Source organism: Falco rusticolus, chromosome 1, assembly GCF_015220075.1.
Source record: "Falco rusticolus isolate bFalRus1 chromosome 1, bFalRus1.pri, whole genome shotgun sequence".
Classification (NCBI taxonomy): Eukaryota; Metazoa; Chordata; class Aves; order Falconiformes; family Falconidae; genus Falco; species Falco rusticolus.
The window spans coordinates 122,379,228-122,400,181 of NC_051187.1; the positions used below are offsets into that span (position 1 = coordinate 122,379,228).

Consider the following 20,954-nt stretch of genomic DNA (forward strand, 5'->3'; position numbering starts at 1 on the left):
AGAACATAGATCTATTGCCACTGACCCTTAATTTATTACTGTATTTTTAGGCAACTCCTCTCCAAGATGAGCTCAGTTCCTAGTTCACTCTATAATCCCCGCACATCCAATGTTAAGTCTCTCTGCTCTGGCAAAGCACAACATTCAAACATATAGCAATACTTATTAGTAAAGTATTAAGAGAGTACAACTCCTGCAACTTTACTATACTCCCAACTGAAATACCTGAAGCAAGATCTATTACGGTAGGAAGACTCCTGATCAGACACAGCAAGATGATGGTATGGTTCTTCATCTAGGTGTATCAACGTAAAAGAACCATGAAATCTAGTGGCAATAGCAAACTAAAGGCAAAAGATTACCAATCATCACCAAAATTTAAGTCATGCAGGTATGAAATACTTCACTTCTGTTTCCCTCTGCCACTTACACACTTTCAATACCTTAAATGGATTATCCAACTTTAAACCATGTTTTCCTTCACCTACCTTATACAAATCTCTTCCTTCACGTGCTTTCTGTAGTTTCCCTGTCACTTTCTGAGCCTTGTTGCCCTTCCCGCATCACAACAGTTCAGCCATGCTGTCCCCTATAAAATTTGGGGTACTTTAGAGCCTAGAATGTATGCCTAAATTACTAATGAGACAGCTTTTAGGCCTCTGTTAAAGAAATTTTTTTAAAGGACACCCGCTACAGACACTAACAGCAGTCTGTGCTAGTGTAAGACACTGCCTCATGCGTATGTGATGCATCCTGGCCATGATGTACTGCTGCTGCTTTAGTTTCATGCCTATCTATGCAACCAGTGCCTCTTTCAGCACTTTGAAGAAATACAGGAAAGAAATGTAAGATAGAGCACAACTTGCTTCCTTCAGAGAAATCTGCCCATGCATTTACTCGCATTTTTTTTTTTTACACTGCACGCTCCCTAAAACGTTGAAAAGAACTGGTCAGAATACAAGAAAATAAGAAAAGCAGAACACACTTTCAGGACAGTACATTACTACCACTAACTTGGTCTCTACAATCATCAAACCAATTTCTTCTGATCAAATTAGATGCAGTGACAGCAATGAGTCTAGTGCATAACTGTAGAAACTTCTACTGGGTTTTCTAAATTAGTTCACAAGATCCAAGTCCCCAGTTGTTATAATCCAACTAACGTGTGAATGTGCAGTTGAGCCTCTTCAACTACTCTTTTTAAAGACTGTAAACTAAAACGTTGGGAGTAGAGAGCCAGAAGCTTGTGTGGAGATTAGCGAGGACACCTCCTCTAGGTCCTTACTTCATTCCTAACCCCACACAGATCTACAGTAACTGCTCTCTCTTCTTCTTCCACATTCATTCATTGATGAGGTTCTGCGGTACCACAAAAGCCACTAGATCAGACCAGGTTCAATCATGAAATTTGCAGAGATTTACATAAAGTTTCGTGCTGCTAAGATTCATTACCCAAATCTATGAAAAATAACATACAAGTCTGAATAACAAGGACTAAATTCCTACCCATTTTCCCAAAACACCATTCAAAAAAACCCCAGAAATATTCTCCTTATGCAAATGCAGAAACCGACTTCCAAGATTCAAGCAAGAAGGAAATATCTTTTCCTGAAAACACTGGAGAGACCAGAATCATTATATTAAATTACAGTCAAATCCAACTCTCCTGTGACTATAAACAGCAGAAGAGAAAGTAGAGCTACAACACCAGCTTGAGTTCTGCTGCGACAGCAAGTATTGCAATCTGTAAAATAGAAATGCAACATTAATATGAATTGTGTTGAGAAGCTGCATAGGGAAACCACCAGAGTCAAGAAAGGTTATTATAATGCTGTGCTACTACAACACTACGTTTAACATGTGTGATGTGGTTATCATAAGATATACTTGAACAAAAATACTTTCAATAAAAATTTAATGGAAAAAGATGACAGACTATAGCACTGTAAGTACCTGGCAAAGAACTGTTCTATAGAAGAAAATGTTAAATACTTAGTTATTTGTTACAGCTACTACTTTTCCCCCCTGCCAAAAGCCAATTCAGTAAAAAAAAAAACAAACCACCAAAACCAAACCACACCAAAAAGTACCTTATCTTCATCCTCAAAAATCAAACTAAAATATTAAAGCCCCTATACTGAAGTCCCTAAAAGTTGCTAATAAATACTTTGAATATGCACCTCTATCATTTCCAAGACATTAATTTCTAAATTTAAAGAGATAAAGGCCATTATTCATTTACTGTATTTTATATTATATTTTAGCTATACAATACAAATTAAGATGATGAAGTTTTATACTTAGTATTATCTGTCTTTATTGAAGTTTCTCATGCCCACTAAATCTTTATTTAGACTGTGGTGTTAAAGGCTGGCAAAATACTGCATAAATGGCCAGACTTCAGTGACTAGGAACCTGCCCCAGTCACTAATGATAGTGATTTATAGTTCTCTCTGTTCTCTTGTTGAAGTTTGTGCTAGGAAAACACTAGCATTTCTTGGTTTACTTGCCTTTCAAAACATTAATCAAACTCTACGAAACTGTTAAGTTTAATAGACTAGATGTTATCATTGTGCATAGATGGATAGCCCACCTGCAAAAGGGATCATTACCCTGACAGTCTCCCATTCCACATTGTTTGGTTTATTTTTAATATCTTCTTGACATTTGCTTCTTTAGTAATTATGTGTAAAAAACACATAGAAATTTCCAAATATATTAAAAAAATAGAGAAAAAAAGTGTTTACAAAGATTAAAAAAAATCAGAGATATTTCTGTTCAAATAGTTTTGCCCATGTACCCTTTGCCAAGAGTTCTTAGCTCCAAGCGTTTGAATGCTGGTAGCAGAGAGAATATGAATTCAAATTAAGTCTTGCTTGTATTTTGGACCCAAACAACTCATTTTTTCAGAGCTGTGAAAAATGAATACAGTTTTTCAAATAAAGAGTGGCAGAAGCTACTGTGTTTTTTTCCTAAATGTCAGTGTGTGGATCTTAAGTTGGAAAATGAGATAGATGGGAAAAAACGCTTTCTGTAAAGGGAAGTCCTGCCTTACATCCTAAACAGGATTCTTCTAAGGGGTTAATAAGAACACAGACAGGCAAGATCTGATCCACAGATACAATCTAATTAAATTCCAAAAATATTTCAAACAAGGTCACCTCAAGACAGGGTTAAAGGAAGATAAGTCACAATGAAAGAAGAGCTGGCTCAGTGGCATGAAATATTTTAAGAATCGAGGAACACAGAAAACTAATAAACAGTCAATTTTCACAGCAGGAAGAATTTCACCAGTGGAGGTTTGCTGGCATTTGCGCCATGGCCCGCACTATTTTACTGACTCATAAATTATCCAGTAAAGCAGGTAAGTAATACGGAGACCAATTTTCCTGGCACTACTAGAGCAGTGAAAACAAAGCCTGACTATGAAGAATAACAAAAAGACCACACAATATGGGGCAAAAGAATAATAACAAAAAGACCACAGGATACGGGACAATAAAAATGGCAGATTAAATTAAGTTCCTGGAAGAATGGCTACACACAGGGCAGGTAAGTCTCATTGACAGCTACAGCCTTCAGCCCAGACTGTATGCTGCAACAGCAGCATGAGTCTTGACTAAGCAGTCTCTCCTAAGAGACACATTCCTTAACTACCATATGATACGGGCTGAAAACATGAAGCTACCAGATATGCAACAGGAAATGTCAAAAGGCTAAAATTATCTTAAGAGTGGGTCATCTTTTCTTCACATAAGATAAACGAAAGCAAAAGAACGACAAATCGATCTATGGAGAAAAAGGTTGAAAAAACCCCTGAAAACAACATTTCTGTGTTAGTCACTCAAGTATTACCAGCTGAAAGAGGGACTCAGGAGCTTAGAACAAAAAAGGCCTTCTCTTTCTGCCATATTCAACAAGGAAAATCTTGTTATAATGTTACGTTTGTTCTAATTTTGAGCACTTAGATTTCATAAAGCACACCTCACAGTAGCAGGGCTAATCTGCAGCTTTCCCTCACCTTTACAAGTATACTATAACTCAGAATGAAGTAGCACTCTGAATCACCATCTTTTTATACTACTCTGTCGTCAGTGGGAGATAGGAAAAAAATTTAGAACTGAGCTGTAAACCAATGCAAGCAGGAGTCCCTTCTTGGTGGCACTAAGTGACTAACACTGTAGAAGGACAATTCCCAACAACACTTACACAGGCTTTGGCAAGACAAGAAGGTATCCAGGACATAGGCAACAATTATCAGCCAATGACCATCACAAGAAACCTATCTAACCACCATCATGTTTTTAATTTTATTGAAATCAGAATGATGGTTTTAAAATGGAAACATGCATGACTCCTTTAGTTAAAACTAAGGATGATGACTGCTATCTATTCTTTCAACTCCATTAACAGATTATGATGAGAATATCAGGAAAAATGCAGTAAAGCAAGTGACAGCTTGTCAAATGAGACATACCACTCTACCTCAGGAAAGCAACTTTTAAACCCAGAGAGAAAAATCCCTACAGACTGGCTGTAGCACCACCAAAAGCATGGCATGACTGAGTGAGTGCCAACAGGCAATTTTTGAGGGGTGCAAGATAGCTAGCAACTAACAGTAAACTCTAAGCAAACTTAAGGAGTCAGAATTAACCAAAGGGCCATCTCTTCATAACCTGTAATAGCATTTCTGAAATTAGATTATGCTAGCTCCTCCGAACAAGTTATCCTTGCATCTCTGAGTTAAAGAGAAGTAAAATCAGACTAAAAGAACACTGCAAAACACCATTGACTATGATAATCTGACAACACCTACTCAACATCTCAAGTGGCAGTAGGAGTCTGAACTGGTCTCCAAGATTAAAACCTCAGGAGAAATGAGTGTCTCCTAATTAAATGAGTAAGGCCTTTTAAAACATTTTTTGAACAGCATGTTACATATAGACAGCAAGAAGTCGGCAACAATTCCTGGGATTTACAAATACTTTCATCTTCATCAGTGTAAGACTGGAAACAGAAATAAAGACAGCACTTTTTTTTATCATTAGTAATAAAGCTTTATCTAACCATGCACTTTTAAAAGAAAAAATAATCATAATATCAAGACAACTACAAATTTCAGAACTGTCACAGGGCAAGGAATGTATCCTGTCTATTTTCAGACAGACCGATCGTTTTACTCTAACAAGTGAAGTATTTCTTTTGTGATTCATTCAGTATCTCAAACTTGTTGACTCGGACACCTTCCAAAATCAAAACACTTGCTCAAGTCTTTGTGTGGTAGAGTGAAAGGTACAGTCTCATCCTTGTCAAACCGCCTAACAGAAGAGCAGTTGGCTTTGTCACTTAGGCCTGGAAGAAATACAACCAAATCCGACACATTTGCTCTCCAAAATTCAGAGTGAGAATGGAGAGTAAAAGCTACTCTGAAAAGAAATACCAGAAAGGCAAGTAAGCTGTCACAACAGAACATCCTTAACTCCATAAAAATGAATCACCTAAATACTGTTAACTTACTTTCAGCCTTACTAAGGACAGACTCATGCATCCATCTGAACAATCTATGGGATAAATACCTTAGATGAAGACAGTTCCCATATTTTTTACAGACACAAGTTACTCGTATGTGCAAATGACAGGAAGGAAGTGTAACACAACTATGTTTTCCCCAGTATTCTACAATACCTGTTATCTGTCTCCAAATAACCCCACTATCTCCAATTCTGTGCTAATTATGTCAAGCCTTCGCTTCAGATTCCACGGCAGATTATCCAAAATGTAAAGTATGCGTGTGAGTGAATAAAGCAAACAGCTTGTCTGTGCTTGTTTCATACATGTAATGTTTAGACTCTACTATCCTTTTCACATCAAGAATCCTATAATCTCACTAATTCCAGATGAAAATGCTGCCTAAAATGAAATTACAGTATCATAGTTCACCTTCACAGAAACATGATACAGTAGGATTTTTATATTTTAGCTACGTATACTGCTAATAGCTATTCATAAAAGTAACTTCAAAAACTAACACATCCCAAGAAGTTTTCATAAGACAACCAACCTGTTTAAAGCAATGATAATTTTAAAATACACTCTCCAGATGTGAAAAAAAGATAAGGGAAAAAAAATATACAACTGAAATCACATCAAATACTATAAATATATTCTAAAAGCTACAATACACAACTCTTTAAATGTTTTCTTCTTTTAATATACAAGCTAGTTTCCCCCATCATCTTTACACTCCGACCTAGCATACTCTTTGAAGCAATTTTTTTTCATTATTTCGTACTTCAAACTGACACTATCCTAAATTCTACAATATTTTATATTACCAGGATTCAGTTGAAAAAAAAATGCATGCAGTAGGAGTTATTCTTTAAAATAAAGAATTGTAAATAAGATACTTTAAATCCATATGATCATAGTTCACATTTTACAATGCAAATCCTAGTGAATGTACTAATGATCCACAGAATTCATAAACCGTATCAGCCAGAAATTCAAAATGTTGATCTTAGATTCAGTTTTCATGGCAAGAATTGCACTAAATAGAAGACTGTAAGGGTCTACAGGATTTATCAGTTCAGGAAAAGCAAATCAAGAATCTTTTAAATGCTATCCTTTTGTTTTGCGCAGAAGCATTAAGGACCCATATACTTCTGTAAAAAACAGCCACTAAAATGACAAGGTATCAGCTAAATTGCAAAAACATCAGCACACTACTTACTACAGTGGACCTCTTGGGAAGACCAAGACCTTGCACTTTTATATCAAGGAAGAAATCAGTGTCATATTCTAAAATTGTGGATTATTGTGCAGTCATGTGGTTTGCTAAGAGGACAAAAAAATATTCGGAGTTTAACGCTCCTTTGTCTAAGTTAAGACTTACCTTCTTTCAGTGCTTTATCCATGTTGTGAGAAATGACCACTCTCCTAGATTGGACTGAATCATGGGAGCTTCCGGACCAATTACTCTGAAATTTAAAGAGAACATGCATCGTAAGAGGAAGGAATAAACCAAAAAATGATGGAAGGAATAAAACTGGAATTCAAGGTGACAGTAGTGTATCATTTGGTCTTTATACATTGTCACCCCATATGGTTAAAAAGGACAAGTATTAATTGTCTGTGAGGTTATTCTACACTGCTCATTAAGCACATATTAACACCCATTTTTATATATTGTACACTGTACAACTTCCCAGGTATCTTGTATTTTTGGTAGAGGAGAGCTGTATTGACTTGCAATTCAATGCACTAACAATAGGACATGCATTTAATAAAACAACTGGAACTCATCTATTCAGTATTTTCACAGCTTTCTAAGATCTCCAAGATAGATCAACAGAAAATAGAACATCATTGCATCCTACTGTCACAATGGACTTCATTTAGCCTCATAAACGATTTTTAAAATGAAAGTGAAGCCCTTGTATCTGCTACAGTAAATTTGGTTCACATTCTCTTGGGCTTCTTCCTTCAAAGACACTTCTGGCCACTGAATTTTAAGCTGCCGTACTATATAAATAGTTGTCTACATTGGAGTATTAGCTTTTATAGTGTATAAATAGGTGGGCAGATGGAGAAACATTTTTCAGGGCATAGACAAAAGGCATGATTCACATGGTCCTTATATAGAAAGGAGTACAATTCGAATCAGAAATAGAAGGTGTCCCCACTGCCACTCAGCTTACTTCACTCCCCTTGATGGGAGTTCAGAATCTCCTCAGTAACGAGACCGCTTCAGAAACGTCCCAATCCATCCAACATTCACTAAATAGAGAATAAGCAAGCAGTATGAAATTAAGTTAAAACACTGTTTTTAAAGTTAGTATGCCATTATTTCAGCCAATTTGTAGGCTATTAGTGTATTTTGGTGTAATATGTTTTTCTTCTACTGCAGATACACACATATAGTGTCTAGTATGAAGCACACCTAACGGGACACCAATGAAGGAGTCTAAGCACTACACTAACAGCAAATATAAAGCTTCTCAGACTTGCTCATTTCCAACACACAGCACTGCCATAGATTCTTTCCAGGCCTTGAATGCCCTCCTTCCATCCACAGTTAATTTGTTTCAGCTTTTGGGTGAACACGGTAATACTTGCTAGACTTCTCCCAGTTGCACAGTGCTAGACTCAACTGCGCAGTTGAGACCACGGCTGTGGTCTTCCAGCCATTTTTTCCCCCCCTTGACAACACTATCAACGGCAAGAACAGTAAGAGTTCAGCATGTTTACTTCCATTTGTAACCCCTCCTTATTACCAAAACTATAGTTAAGTAAGGGTAGGAACAGAGTATTATCTGATTAGTGAACCACTTCAGATTTTCACGGCCCCCTTTTACCTGAACACAATACTGGCAAAAGCTTAAACCATACCACCTAAACAGCTGCAAAATACAACAATATTTGTAAGGCCCAAACACACCACCTCTGATTGCTAACGCTGTTGTGCTTCCTCCCCACAAAGCTGTGTCACACAATTACTTCAGGATTTTTATGCTTTATTTGCAGCAGGAAATCAGATGATTCATAACCACCCCAATTTAAAAAGAGAAGAGACACACTCACAGAAACATTAAACATTTGGGAAGGGGGAAGGGATTCAGAAAGCTCTAGTAAGCAAAGTCACACAGGTCTTTGAAGAAAACACTCCTCAACAGAAGGCCACAATCCTCACTGAAGCTCTATGCTCAACATACTCATCTTCCTTAGCTTAGGTATCCTACAAGACTAATCCTTCTGCTAAACTGAGTCATACATGCATAGAGGTCAGTAACCTCAAGCCCCTAACTTAGGCACCAGCAGTTCTCATTTGTACACAGTTTGCAGGAAGTGGGTTTTTTTTCTGCCTAAGGCATCAGTAAGTGCTCTCACAAAGCACTAGCTAAATTACTCCTTTCAAAAGTAGTTTAAATACAAGCTGACATAAGAAAACTATAAATGCTGAACTCTTACTTTTGCCTCCTTACCTGCCTCAGTTAGACTTCTTTGCAGCAGAGGGAGCAAAACAAAAAAAAAAACCAAAAAAAAACCCAAAACTTCAGAGGAGATCCATGGTTGCAAGTACCTTGCTCCACATCACCACCCAACCATCCAGTCTACACAACTGCACAGAGCAGGAACTGATCCTTTTATATTTCCACCTTGAAAATTCATGTTAAGAGCAAGACAATTACTGCCTCAGGGAAATGCTGCCTCTTAAATACCAAGACAAACTCACATTTCAGCTTGCAAAAATGTATTTCATTGACAGTGCCCTCTATGATTGGTATGTTTGCCTTCTAAAAGGCATTGGCTTTTCATTTAAAAAAAAAAAAAAAACCAAAAAGTAACATCAGTGTTTAGCGGGAAGTAGTAAGACAAATGATCACAAATAATTTAAAAGGTAAGTGAATACCACCAGCAGCAATGATGATTCTGCTGCTGCACAAAAGTAATTACTGCAGGGCAAAGGAAGATACGTGGGATATCAGATTTTCCGAGAAATTTTCCACACTCACAGATATTGCATACACCACATGGTCTGGAGGAAAAGCAGAACAAGAAACAAACCTTGCTTAAAAACAAGGTTTCAACTTTGTTTAAAAACAAGTTTTCAAGAGTAGATGGAAAATCTAATATTTGCATAAACAGAAATGTTTAAATGCAGTAGAATTACATTGGTCGGGTTAGCTCAGGCTTAAGAAAAAACAGTTGAGGGAGACCTTATTGCTGTCTCCAACTACTGAATGAAAGGGTACAAAGAGGGAGCCAGACTCTTCTTGCAGATGCACAGGACAATATGCAAGGTTGCAATACTGGAAATTCCCATCAATTACAAGTCAAAACTATTTTGAGGCTGATCAAATACCAGAACGGGGGCGCTGTACCAGAAAGGAGGGTGTAGGCAGGTGTGTGTCAGTCTGTTCTCCCATGCGAGGCAGTTTCTTCTTGTCCTGTCACTTCTTGAGTTGTACCAAGGGAGGTTTAGGTTGGATATTAGAAAAAATTTCTTCACTGAAAGGGTGGTCGAACATTGGACCAGGCTGCCCAGGGAGGTCGTGGAATCATCATCCCTGGAGGTGTTTAAAAAACGCATAGATGCGGTACTTAGGTTTAGTGATGAACTTGGTAGTCCTGGGTTAATGGTTGGACTTGATAACCTCAGAGGTCTTTTCCTACCTAAATGATTCTATAATTCTATCCTTGGAGATATTCAGAAATCGACAGGAGAAAGCCCTGAGCAATCTTAGATGGACTCACTCTGAGCAGGAGGATGGACTAGATGCCCTCCAGACATTTCTTCCAACTCAAAGTCTTCTATGATTCTTGATGATCCTTCAGAGAACTGTTAATTGAATTTAGTGACTGATAATGGATCAGATCTTAAGTTGCCTTCTCTTAAACAGCTGATCAAATTCCTTTTCCTTTCAGTCTTATCAACCTGCACTTAGCAGAATCAAGTCCTGGTAGCTTAGATTTGCTTTCAAAAAAATTCCATTTCTGTGACAACAATAATGATGAATTACCTAAGTAAGCAAGTACCCCTGAGTCAGCTGACACACAGCAACAACACCTTAAAACCAACAGTAACAACCCGGTAACACAGGTGTACCAGCGCCTGTGATAAGAGAAAGATTTATGAAGATTCACAGCCCAAACTCAGCTCTAACAGCTGATATGATTTCAGCAGATTTCACTTCTGGAATCTGCTGGAATCGGGAAGATTTTCTTCCCACCTCTGCCTCAAGTCTGATGGAGGGCATATACAGAGAACAGGATCAGTCAGAAAGCCTAGATTTGAATGTTTTCATTATTTTTTTTTCACATCACTCATCTAAAGGAAAATGGTGCTACATTTCATGAAACAGTTGGCATAATCCTGACTGAGCCAAAGACGTTCGTAAATAGATTTAACAGTCAAAGCTCTGGCTTATATGCTTTTTTATACTGAATAAAACTTGCTATATTCCCATTAGTCCTGACTTGCACTATCACATCCACTACCAAAATTTTTTTTAAAAACAGAAGTAATAAAAAATGGGCTCCACTCCATAACAGTTTGTTGTTGAAGGCAGGCAGAAATCAGACTGAAACTTAAATAAGGCTTGACAAAATTACTTGAAGGGGTAGGGGTGAAGCACATTTCAAAAGCACGTGCAAAGAATGAGGTTGCTAACAGGGAAGCCTGTTTCCTGGAACAGTTCAAGTTTTCCCCAATTTTGACTTTGTTTATAGGCTGAAAAAAAGGGACGTACATATTTCATGGAGACTTCCAAACAATACTCATTGTTTGAAACTTCTGAGAATTATTTAAGATGCAGAAAACAACAGTCTGAAAGGCCCAGAAAAAAAAACTCATGGCTGGCATTGAGCCTGAAATTTTGTCTTAGGTTCAAGAACCTACAGATGCAAAAACTAAGTTAAATGTCATTTATTTATTTAAACAATTTAAGTAATCTGAATGATGAAGAAAACTATGAATGTTAAATAATAAAGAATTAAGAAGTTGTTTCAGTAACTATGCGAAATAAATGGCAAAGCACGAACAACACAGGAGTACCTTCCAATATCGAGACCCATTCACAACACTGGATCGTCAAATGCAATTTTTGAAACTTAACAGCAGAAAGCCAGGCACATGCTACAGGCACACCACACACAGACTTACTCTGCTATGGAATTAAAGCCAGAAGCAGAGAAAAAAACCACAATTATTTCTATTACATTAACTCAATTACAACAAAACTAGAACAGAGCTCAGGACAGATCCTACAATATAAATAGGCATGGCGTTTGAGCCATTAAGTTTAATCACTGATCTAAAAGGCAAAGACTGCATCTAATTCAGCATACAGGAATTATCCAGTTACCCAAAGCTACTTGCTCCACCCACTGCTGCCCTATTAACTTCTTTTCTTTGTAAAACATATATTAACATCAGACTGGGCTTTGATGATAGACATTCACCTTTAACTGATCTGGATAGATGATCTCTTATAGTAGTAAATATTTCTTCAACGTATGATGCAAAAATAAATTTTCTGTTCACAAGAGTTAATATTTTTAATTAATACCTATAGTGGTATTTAAGATTGCAAAGCAAGTATGAACGTGTCACATCAAGTATTAATCTACATATATTAAGGGATACCATAACTACCAATTTAAAAATCAACATACTTAAAGCATATTAATCCTATTATGTTAAGTATCATTATCTCAAAAACTATTTTATAATATCAGCATATCTTATTTCCACTAACACAGCTTCTGGAACACAAACTGCGTTTTTCTTATATTGGGAACTTCTATCTTAAATGTACCATATTCAAAACTGATAAAACTAGTAGCATAACAACCTTACCATCAGGGCAGAACTTCCTTCACTTGAGATTTCATACAATACTAGACAGGTAAGAATATGAAAGTGACACTTTCCTCAGGTAATACCTTCATTCCTATCAGTACAGCTAAGAAATAATGGGTAAGTTAGCATTCAAATTTCTGCACAGCAAGAAATACAGCATTTTTCTCTGCTGTGATGTTTAGTATGACCACCAAAATAAAGGCTTACATAAATTCTCAGTGTACATATACAGCCCCAGTCAGTATACTAAACATCTCCACGCTCTCCTCCTCTGTTAAAAACAAGACAACAAGAACCCATGGCCTATACTTCAAGGCCAAAAAAGCCATGTGCTATGAAGACTGAATTGCTGGCAAGCCACAAAAAACCTGCACACAGACTCACGCCTCAGCCGCAGTCTCAGCTTGACAATCACAAACTCCTGCGTTGTCTGTTGCTGTACCTTCCCTCCCACACAGCTTTTCACTGTACAAAGGTAGGGTGCTCTCTCTTTTTAAGAGAGCATCACAAAACATGCAGAATTGTCATCATTGATTTTATTAACATTACCTTGTCCTCTTTCACTGTGCATACTTAATAGGGGAAAAAATGGGAGGTTTATATGATCAGTCAATCTGTACCATGGACACAACACAAGCTTGCTCCCCTTATAACTACACAATATTACTATTTATTTTTTTTAAATTAGTTAAGGTGGTAGCTTGGGAAAGGATATTCTATTCTATGTAACTGCCTCTTCCTTGGGTAAATTTTGTTGCTCTCCTTTGCAGAGCACAAGGAACCAACACCAGGCAAAGAAGAAACTTGATCAGATTTTATTTCCAGATTGTTTCTAATACATGTGTATAGTATTTTCAATCCCAAGGCCTATCTTGAATGCAAAAATCTTTTCACTCTTGATCTTATTACAGAGATTTTGGTTCCACCTTCAGTACTCCCTTGCCAGAGACCTGGACAGAAAGCTCCCAATGAGATCACCACCTTATTGACTTAGCGTGGCTTGGTTATCAGGAGAAATGAACTAGTTCTCAGTCATAAACCCCTTTTCAAGTGAGAAACAGTCCCTACAAAGGTAAAAGCAGCCTAATTTAACACAATGTTAAGAAAATTAAATGTCAAGCACAATACAATGCAGAGCTGAAAACAACACAAGATACAATGGAAGGAAACAGAAAGGGTTGCATGACAAAGACAAGAAATTTCTAAATATACATGATGAATAAAAATATACAGGGAAAACTAAGTCTACCCACCACTAAGGAGTTATGGGAAAAATAAGTGAGAGACAGTCTGAAAAACAGTTCATTTCCTGAGATCAGTCTCCTGTGAGGATAAAGTTATCACTTCAAAGTTATACCTGCAGGTAATCAACTCGCGCAGTCCTGACAAAACTTCAATTCTGAAAAAGCTTATAAATCCCTAGCATTAACAGCTATTCCACAGATCCCTAAAAATAAACTGTAGCAGAAATGTATATATGTAACAGCCTCCACTGAACTGTAAGTGAACATTTGCAATTCATGCAACATTCTCTTAAAGTTTTAAAATATCCCTGAAATTGGTAGGCAATGCTACAATACCTTTTCATTACTTCCCTAGTAGTAAGCTCATCTGCATCATCAAAAGCGGATTGCTAACCTACCCATATAAGAGATAGCACTAAGAATAAAAGCATCAGACTCTCAGTTCTGTTAAAAACAAACCAAACAAACATATCCTCTCCTTTCAACCCAGAAACAACCGATAAATTAGAAGAATGGCAGCAGATCAGAGTATTTGGTTGCAAGCCCAAAAGGATCCAAAACAAGCATGACAGAAGAGCAGCAAGCAGAGACTAATGACTGGCAAAAGTAACAGTAGAAATCCTGCAATATCAGAACCCCCAATAATCCCTAATGGACCAGAGAATGAGACAGACCGTACTGCACACTTGGTTTAGGTTGATAAAAACCCCATAAATGCTTTTGAAGACTTACTAAGGTGTAAAGATCAATACTGAAAGGAGTTAGGAAGTTTCTCCTCTGCCTCACAGTTGCTCTGAACTGCTCGTTACCTCAGGAACTGCTTTGCATCATGCTTGAAATGATGCCCACGGATGGCAAAACCTTCCACTTCCTACAGCTGCTGGGGCTCCTGCAAGCTTACCTTCACAAGCTTCATCTGATGGCAGAAGTCCAACAGTGAAGGAAAATTAAACTGTGCGTCTTTTCTCTCTGCTTCCCTTATGTTCCTTGAAAAAGAACAGAGCACTCAGCTTGGATACCACGACAGACACTCAACTTAGGTTGAGCTGCCATCCTATTTGAATCACTCGGACCAGTTCCAATAATCTCACAACTCATCCTCCTACAGCTCAAGCAAAAACTAGTACTATCTTCCAGGATCCAGACATTTCAACAACCACCTGATTCAATGAGAAAAGATTTACCCATGCCCCTGCATTAATGCCAGATTCACAGAAACTCCATGTTCAAGGATGGAACAAGCTTTTAGGAACATAAATCACAGTTGGGTATGTCTCCCTCGGGCCAGAAAGTCAGGGTAAAGTATTTCTGAAAATGGAGAGCTACTAAACAGAAGTGAACAAGTGACCAAATATTTGAGTTTTAAAGAGATACTCCAAATCACTGGCAACAGTTAATCATAAGAAACTAAACCCAGGACGTTAGAACCAGTGTACCATTTTTGCTAGAATAAAACTTGTTTATTACTTACTTTTCTATTAGTCCTGCAAGACAGACTAGGTAGATCATTCTCTATACACAGTAGCCTTCATTTAATCTGAATTTAAAATGCAGCACTTAAATCTAATACAGTAATCCTTGGGTTTTGACTTATTTAAATTAATTTGATAATCCAACTCTATTTTTCAGAGTTTTTGCTTTGAACCAGAGTCAAAACATTAAGCTGAAAAGAAAACTCTGTCCTACCAGTTTTTTGGGCAGCGAAGCAACTCATGCTAGAAGTGTGGGAAAAAGCATTTTCCTTCCCCTTCCCACTAATTTGGTTAACATGGTTCTTCATATGAGTCAAAGCCACCTCCCCTACAACCACACAAGTTAAAAGCAGCGTAGGTAGCAAGCTTGAATTTAAAGAGGTGATCCATGCTCTAACCAGGGCTATCTTTGGTATGAACAAGTCTACTGATACTTGAAAAGTTAAAATCCCCTTTGAGACAGGCATTTTCATGAAAGTACAATTGGGTCACCATGCCTTTTCACTGTCTTGCATTTTGCTGTCCTTCACCACCACAAACAATCTTGTCCTCAAAAAGCTCCTGAGAAGTGCTTAAAAATACCTGACCAATAACAATATATAATTTCAAGTTGTTTGACTCCCACTGTTTTAATATCAATAGAAACTATTTGCCAGTATTATTAATGCCTGCAAGTGCTTGAATTAATAAGTAAATAATATTATGAGTTGCCTGTACACCTCTCTTCCCTTCTCTTTCCAAGGAAAATATGAAAGAACACAAAGCTTTATGTGGAAGCCAGAAGACTACCCAGATATACCTTGTGATCACAGCTGTCACATACAGGAAGATTATGCTGAAAGCACATCTCATCACGAGGATATAAACTGTGCACCTTGTTTTGCAGTTCTCAGCAGATTTCAGATGCTCTTGCTGAGGTACCTTACTTTAGCAGAAAGTCTTCACCTTTCAAGTCCCAAAGGGGTTACACAAACAGTATTTAGGACAAAGCACAGCTTCACATTTGGAAAGATGGCTTCTCTAGTAGCAAGTTCAAGTAAAAAAGGCACACACCTTACTCTTCTGAACCTGTAACACAGCACTTCCTCACCCAAGTTACTCGCTTGCACGAACAGGTCCATGAAAATCAACAGCACTAAACTCACATAGTAAGTGCTTGCAGAGCTGAGAATTTACATAAAGCTCTTTTTTCAGCACAGCATAAAGAACTCAATCCGAATCCCTCTGAAGTTGAAAGAGTACTCCCACTCACCTTCCAAGAGCTGAGCTTGACTGCCACTAGAGTAAATATTTATTACCGAACACTTAGTATTTCATTTGTTAACCCCAACGTGAAACTCACTCAAGAGAACAAAAAATGAACCTATCTGCCTTGAGTTCATGTACATACGACACATGCAGAGCAAGATGCCAGCCATTAGACTTTCTCCTAACAAAACAAAAAAAAATATTTTAAATCATTAGGCCAACAGAGGGTTCTTCCCTATTCTTGAAGAAAAGATGCAACAAGGCTGAAGAAATTCTAGCTTTACAGTCATCCTTCTACTGGCTTCCAGAAGAGACAATGGGATCATAAGGCTCTATGAAAAATGGAAGAGTAACAACTGAGAGATAATAAATCAGTATAAACATAAAAGTATGCACAATAAGAAGATTACCAATTTCTCAAAAACAGTACAAAATTTTTCAAAAATAAATGTATGGATGAAACTTTGCAAAAAACATTTTAGTGAATGGCCAACACTTCCATACGTGGACTATATAGGCACTATTATTTACCTAACTGGTTCTTCAGCGACATGTAGGTGAAGAAATCTACTTACCATATACAAAATTCTGTTCAGAAAAAGTATGCCAATGAGCGTTGCAGCCCCAAAGCCATTTTGTATGAGAAAGAAAACAACAAAACTAAATTAAAGGCATGAGAAACTCCCGTAAGTTGCCTGGAATTACAGCTTCTAAATAGAAAGGAGCGAGGTATTTTACCCTTTTTTGACAGTCTCTTTCATACAGCCAGGTTAAATTTTAAGAACAGTGAAAAGCAGAAGTAAAGAAAAATTTTAACTGAATCAGGGAAAGGGTAAAGAAAGAATCCTGGAAAGGGGTTGCAGCAGCAGGTACTGCTGCTTTAGTAGCAGCTTTTAAATACCAGATTTCAATTACCTTCTGAAACAATGAACACATACCACAGAACTACAATAAATACAAATACCACATACTAGACTACAAAAAGCAAGAGCAGGTATGCACTGTTTATGCATATGAATCCAATGGATGGACACAATAGAACATGTTGAATAACAGGCAGTAACATACCACAAAAAGAAAGTGCATATGGTACAGTATACTGAAGTGGACTGTGTTTGTTTCTGGACAGTTCTAAAACCACTGAACAGAAGTGAAACATGTATTATGTTTTTCACAAAGGGAGAGAGAAAGCAAGCAATACATTTTTTTTTTCCTTCAATTCTTGGCTTCCCAAATTAAAAGGATTTCCATCGTTTGGCTGTTTCACAAATATGAAAGTTGCTCCTCATTGCAGTAGCAGGGAGAGAGATTTCAGTTAAGTTTATATAAAGATTGTTTTGTACTAGGTAGACCATATATTCTCCTAAAAGTATATTAACACACATCCAGGTGTTCAGCTAAGTGTATCAGCACATCAATGTCACTGGAGCTATGGCATTATCACTGCAATATTTAATCTTGCAAATCTGAAGGCAACAGGAATTTATTACCGATGCATTTTTGTTCTTTTTCTTTTTTCTTTTTTTTCCTATTTGGTGCAAAGTAGTTGAATGGTGAAATACAAAAGCATATAGTCTTTTACTACTCAGGTGCTTAACACACATTTGTTTCCCAGCATTCCTATGACAAAAAAACAGCTGAACAATCCCTAGCTGTACCCACTTCCTACACTACACACAGAATAGGTACCTTCTGCTTATCGGTTGCTGACTTTTGTGTGCTATGTCTTCGCACTTCCCCATTTCTAAAACTCATACACACTATTCTTTGCTCCCTTCAAAAAAACTGAGTATGTCGAGTCTTCAAAGCAAAGAGGATTTAGTCTACTGAGAAGACAAAATGAGTACCATACACACCCAACCACCACAAATAGAGCCTGAATGCACCTTTACAAGTTGTATTATTCATTGAAGTCACCAACCTCCAGCCAAATGATCCCTTCTACTGACAATAATGTCCTGCCAGTCTTCCTTAAATGCAGGCCTGGAAAAACATATTGCTCGCAAACACTGGCTCTTTCCCTCCCTTGGTCAAAGAACAATGAACTACTACTGCAGGTTGTTAGCTGATTTGATTGGCAAGAAGGAAAGACAACCAACTATGCCAGCAAGTGATTTCTAACAGGTTCTCTGCCCTGCCAGCACCCTCTGCTTTCTGCAAATTCAGCTGCATCGACTGCATCCCAGAAACACTGAAATGACAGCATTATTTGCTTGCTGCTAACAGGAAGAGTACATGTACTAAACTTAATGAACTGGGTCACCAGAACAGCTAGGCTGTATGCCAAGGTGGCACAATTATGCTCCTTTGCCTTTGTAGACTGCTCTCAGGTATCCTGCCTGACACTACTGAAGTGAAATAGCACTGAGGTGGTGCTGTCTACTACTGCAGCACTTCACACACTAACACACCCCACCAAGGTCTTCAACTCATCAGTGAGAGGCCAAGGGCACTCAACTGCCGTCACCAGCTGCGATGTCAAATGCCACATCCCTGCAAGCTGGCAGCACAAGGCAGATCCTCATTTCCAGCAGCAGTTTTTCAGGCCTGTCTAGGCTCAGCTCCGGAGCACCAGATGACTCAGTGGGGGGCAGGTGCATGGATGGGAGGAAAGTTATTTTGACCAGCACCTGTAGTCAGTCTCCAAATACCTTATACTACCAGGCCCATTCAGAAGAAACCAAAAAATACTAAGCAGTGAGCTACAAAGAGCTCACAAGCACTAATTAGTACATTTTAGAGAATGTACAGGAAACAAATTTGTGTTTTACACAGAAGTCTGCAGCAGTTTCAGAACACACTGGCACTCCCTTAAGGCATTATGAAAACACCATCTGAAGCTGTCCAACTTCAGAGCATGCATTCATGCAGCACTATGCTGGCTCTCTGAGCACACCTCTCTTTTACTAATGACATCTCAACTGAAGGAGCAGAAAAGGATGCGAGGGACAGCCAACAAACTGTCGCAGGAGCCCTCCGCAATCCGAAGGTCTCTCTCAGAGCAGTCTTGATTTTTCCTGTACGCCTGCCACCCTCCAGCACAACTTTTCCCATTTAAAGCCCCGTCGAGCGGCAGGGAGCGGACAGACTCCTTCGGCACCGGGGGGACAACGGGACACCGGGTTTGGGCGGCCCGGCGGGAGCGAGGGCCGCGCCACCTCCGTCCCCCTCCTCCCCGCTCTCCCGCTGCCGGGAAGGGGAGGCCGCGTCGCGGAAGCCGCCCGCCCGGCTGCACTCCCCTCCTGCTCCCGGCCACTTACCCCCGCCACACGCAGGACCGGAGCTGCGGCGGCGAAGTCCGGAGGCGGCAGGCGGCGGCGGCGGCCGCCACACATCAGGGCGATCAGGGTGCCCAGCGCGGCGGCGGCGGCAGCGCAGCCCGCGTAGAGGGCGATGCGGAGCAGCAGCAGGGCCAGGCACGGCGGCCCGCCGCCCCCCGCCTCGGCCCGCTCCTGCCCCAGGTGGACGACGGACACGGCCAGCAGCCCCAGCCCCGCCGCCAGCACGAAGCGGGATGAGCCGGGGTCCTCGTCCTCCTCGTCTTCTGCCGCCTCCTCTTCGCCGTCGCCGGCCACAGCGGCGGCCGCCGGGGCGCTGCGGCGGCCGGCCTCGCCGCCGGGGCCGTGCGAGCCCAGCGGGCCAGGGGCGGCGGCCCCCGCTGCCTCGGGCTGCCCGGCCGTACTGCTAGCGCTGTCAGCACCGGGGAACATGCTGCTCCTGGCGCCGCTGGGAGCAAGAGCATCTCCCGCCGCGGCAGCCCCCTGCGAAGGTCGCCGCTCCTGGGCTCCCCCCTCTCCTCCTCCTCCGCCGCCTCCTCCGCCGCCTCCTCCGCCTCCCGCCGCCACTAGCACCGCTGCGGCCGCCGGGGGAGCCGGAGCTCATGCCCGGCGGCAGGCGGGCGCGCGGCGGCCCAGCCGCCTCCTGGCGGCCGCTCAGGCGGCAGCCCTGTCCGCCGGTGGGCGGCGGGCGCTGAGCGTCGCGGAGGCCCCGCCGCGCCACTCGGTGTCCGGCAGCGGGAAGGGGAGGAGGCGCGGGCGGCGCCTGGCAGGCGGGAGGGCCGGGGACCTGTGGGCCCGCTGGGCCGCCCCGCCCCGCTCCGCCCCACGGCGTGGCCTGGCTTCCCTGCGCCGGGGTATGGCCCGCGGCGCTGCGCCGTCCGCGCCCGGGCGAAACGAGGAGGCGAAGGTGCTTCCCCACGGGGGTTCCCGCCGGCAGCGGTGTGGAGCTGGGCCCCGCGGAAAGCACCGGGCGCCCCTCTGACACGGGCAGCCTGGCAGAGCTGGGGGGCTGCAGGCTGGAGGCCGCGGCTCGGCCCAGCGGGACCCAGGATGGTTTGGCTGTAGCACCGAGGCCCTGAGCTCAGGACAGTGCCTTGACCTGGGGCATCACTGAAGACCAGGCCCCCTCCTGAGTAAGCGTTGTACACACCCCTCTGCCTACACCCCCTCGGTCAGCCAGAGGAGAACTTAAATAACTGTTTTCAGAAATAAAAACTTGATGGAACAGTGATTGAAACGATACAACAGCGATTGTGCAAAAGCCATCGCCACCGCCCCAAACGAAGCCTGCCAGTTCTCCCATTGCTACCCTCCCTCCGCCGGTCTGATGTTTTATAACTGCTTGTGGCAG

At 40.7% G+C, this 20,954-nt stretch overlaps 1 protein-coding gene across 2 annotated transcripts in view; it reads right to left on the reverse strand.

The window, feature by feature from the left end:
* SNX25 (sorting nexin 25) overlaps window positions 1-20,343 on the reverse strand; it is an 88,286-nt gene extending 67,943 nt beyond the window's left edge. The window contains exons 1-2 of one of the 2 annotated variants that reach the window (XM_037398683.1): window positions 19,586-20,343; window positions 6,893-6,977 (exon numbers count right to left, since the gene is read on the reverse strand). In XM_037398683.1, coding sequence (XP_037254580.1) covers window positions 6,893-6,977; window positions 19,586-20,035 — 535 coding nt within the window. In that variant the 5' untranslated portion in view covers window positions 20,036-20,343. Of the gene's footprint in view, window positions 1-6,892; window positions 6,978-14,506; window positions 14,654-19,585 lie in introns of those variants that run through there. The other variant, XM_037398690.1, reaches the window with a different exon arrangement.
* Window positions 20,344-20,954: the final 611 nt, after the last annotated feature.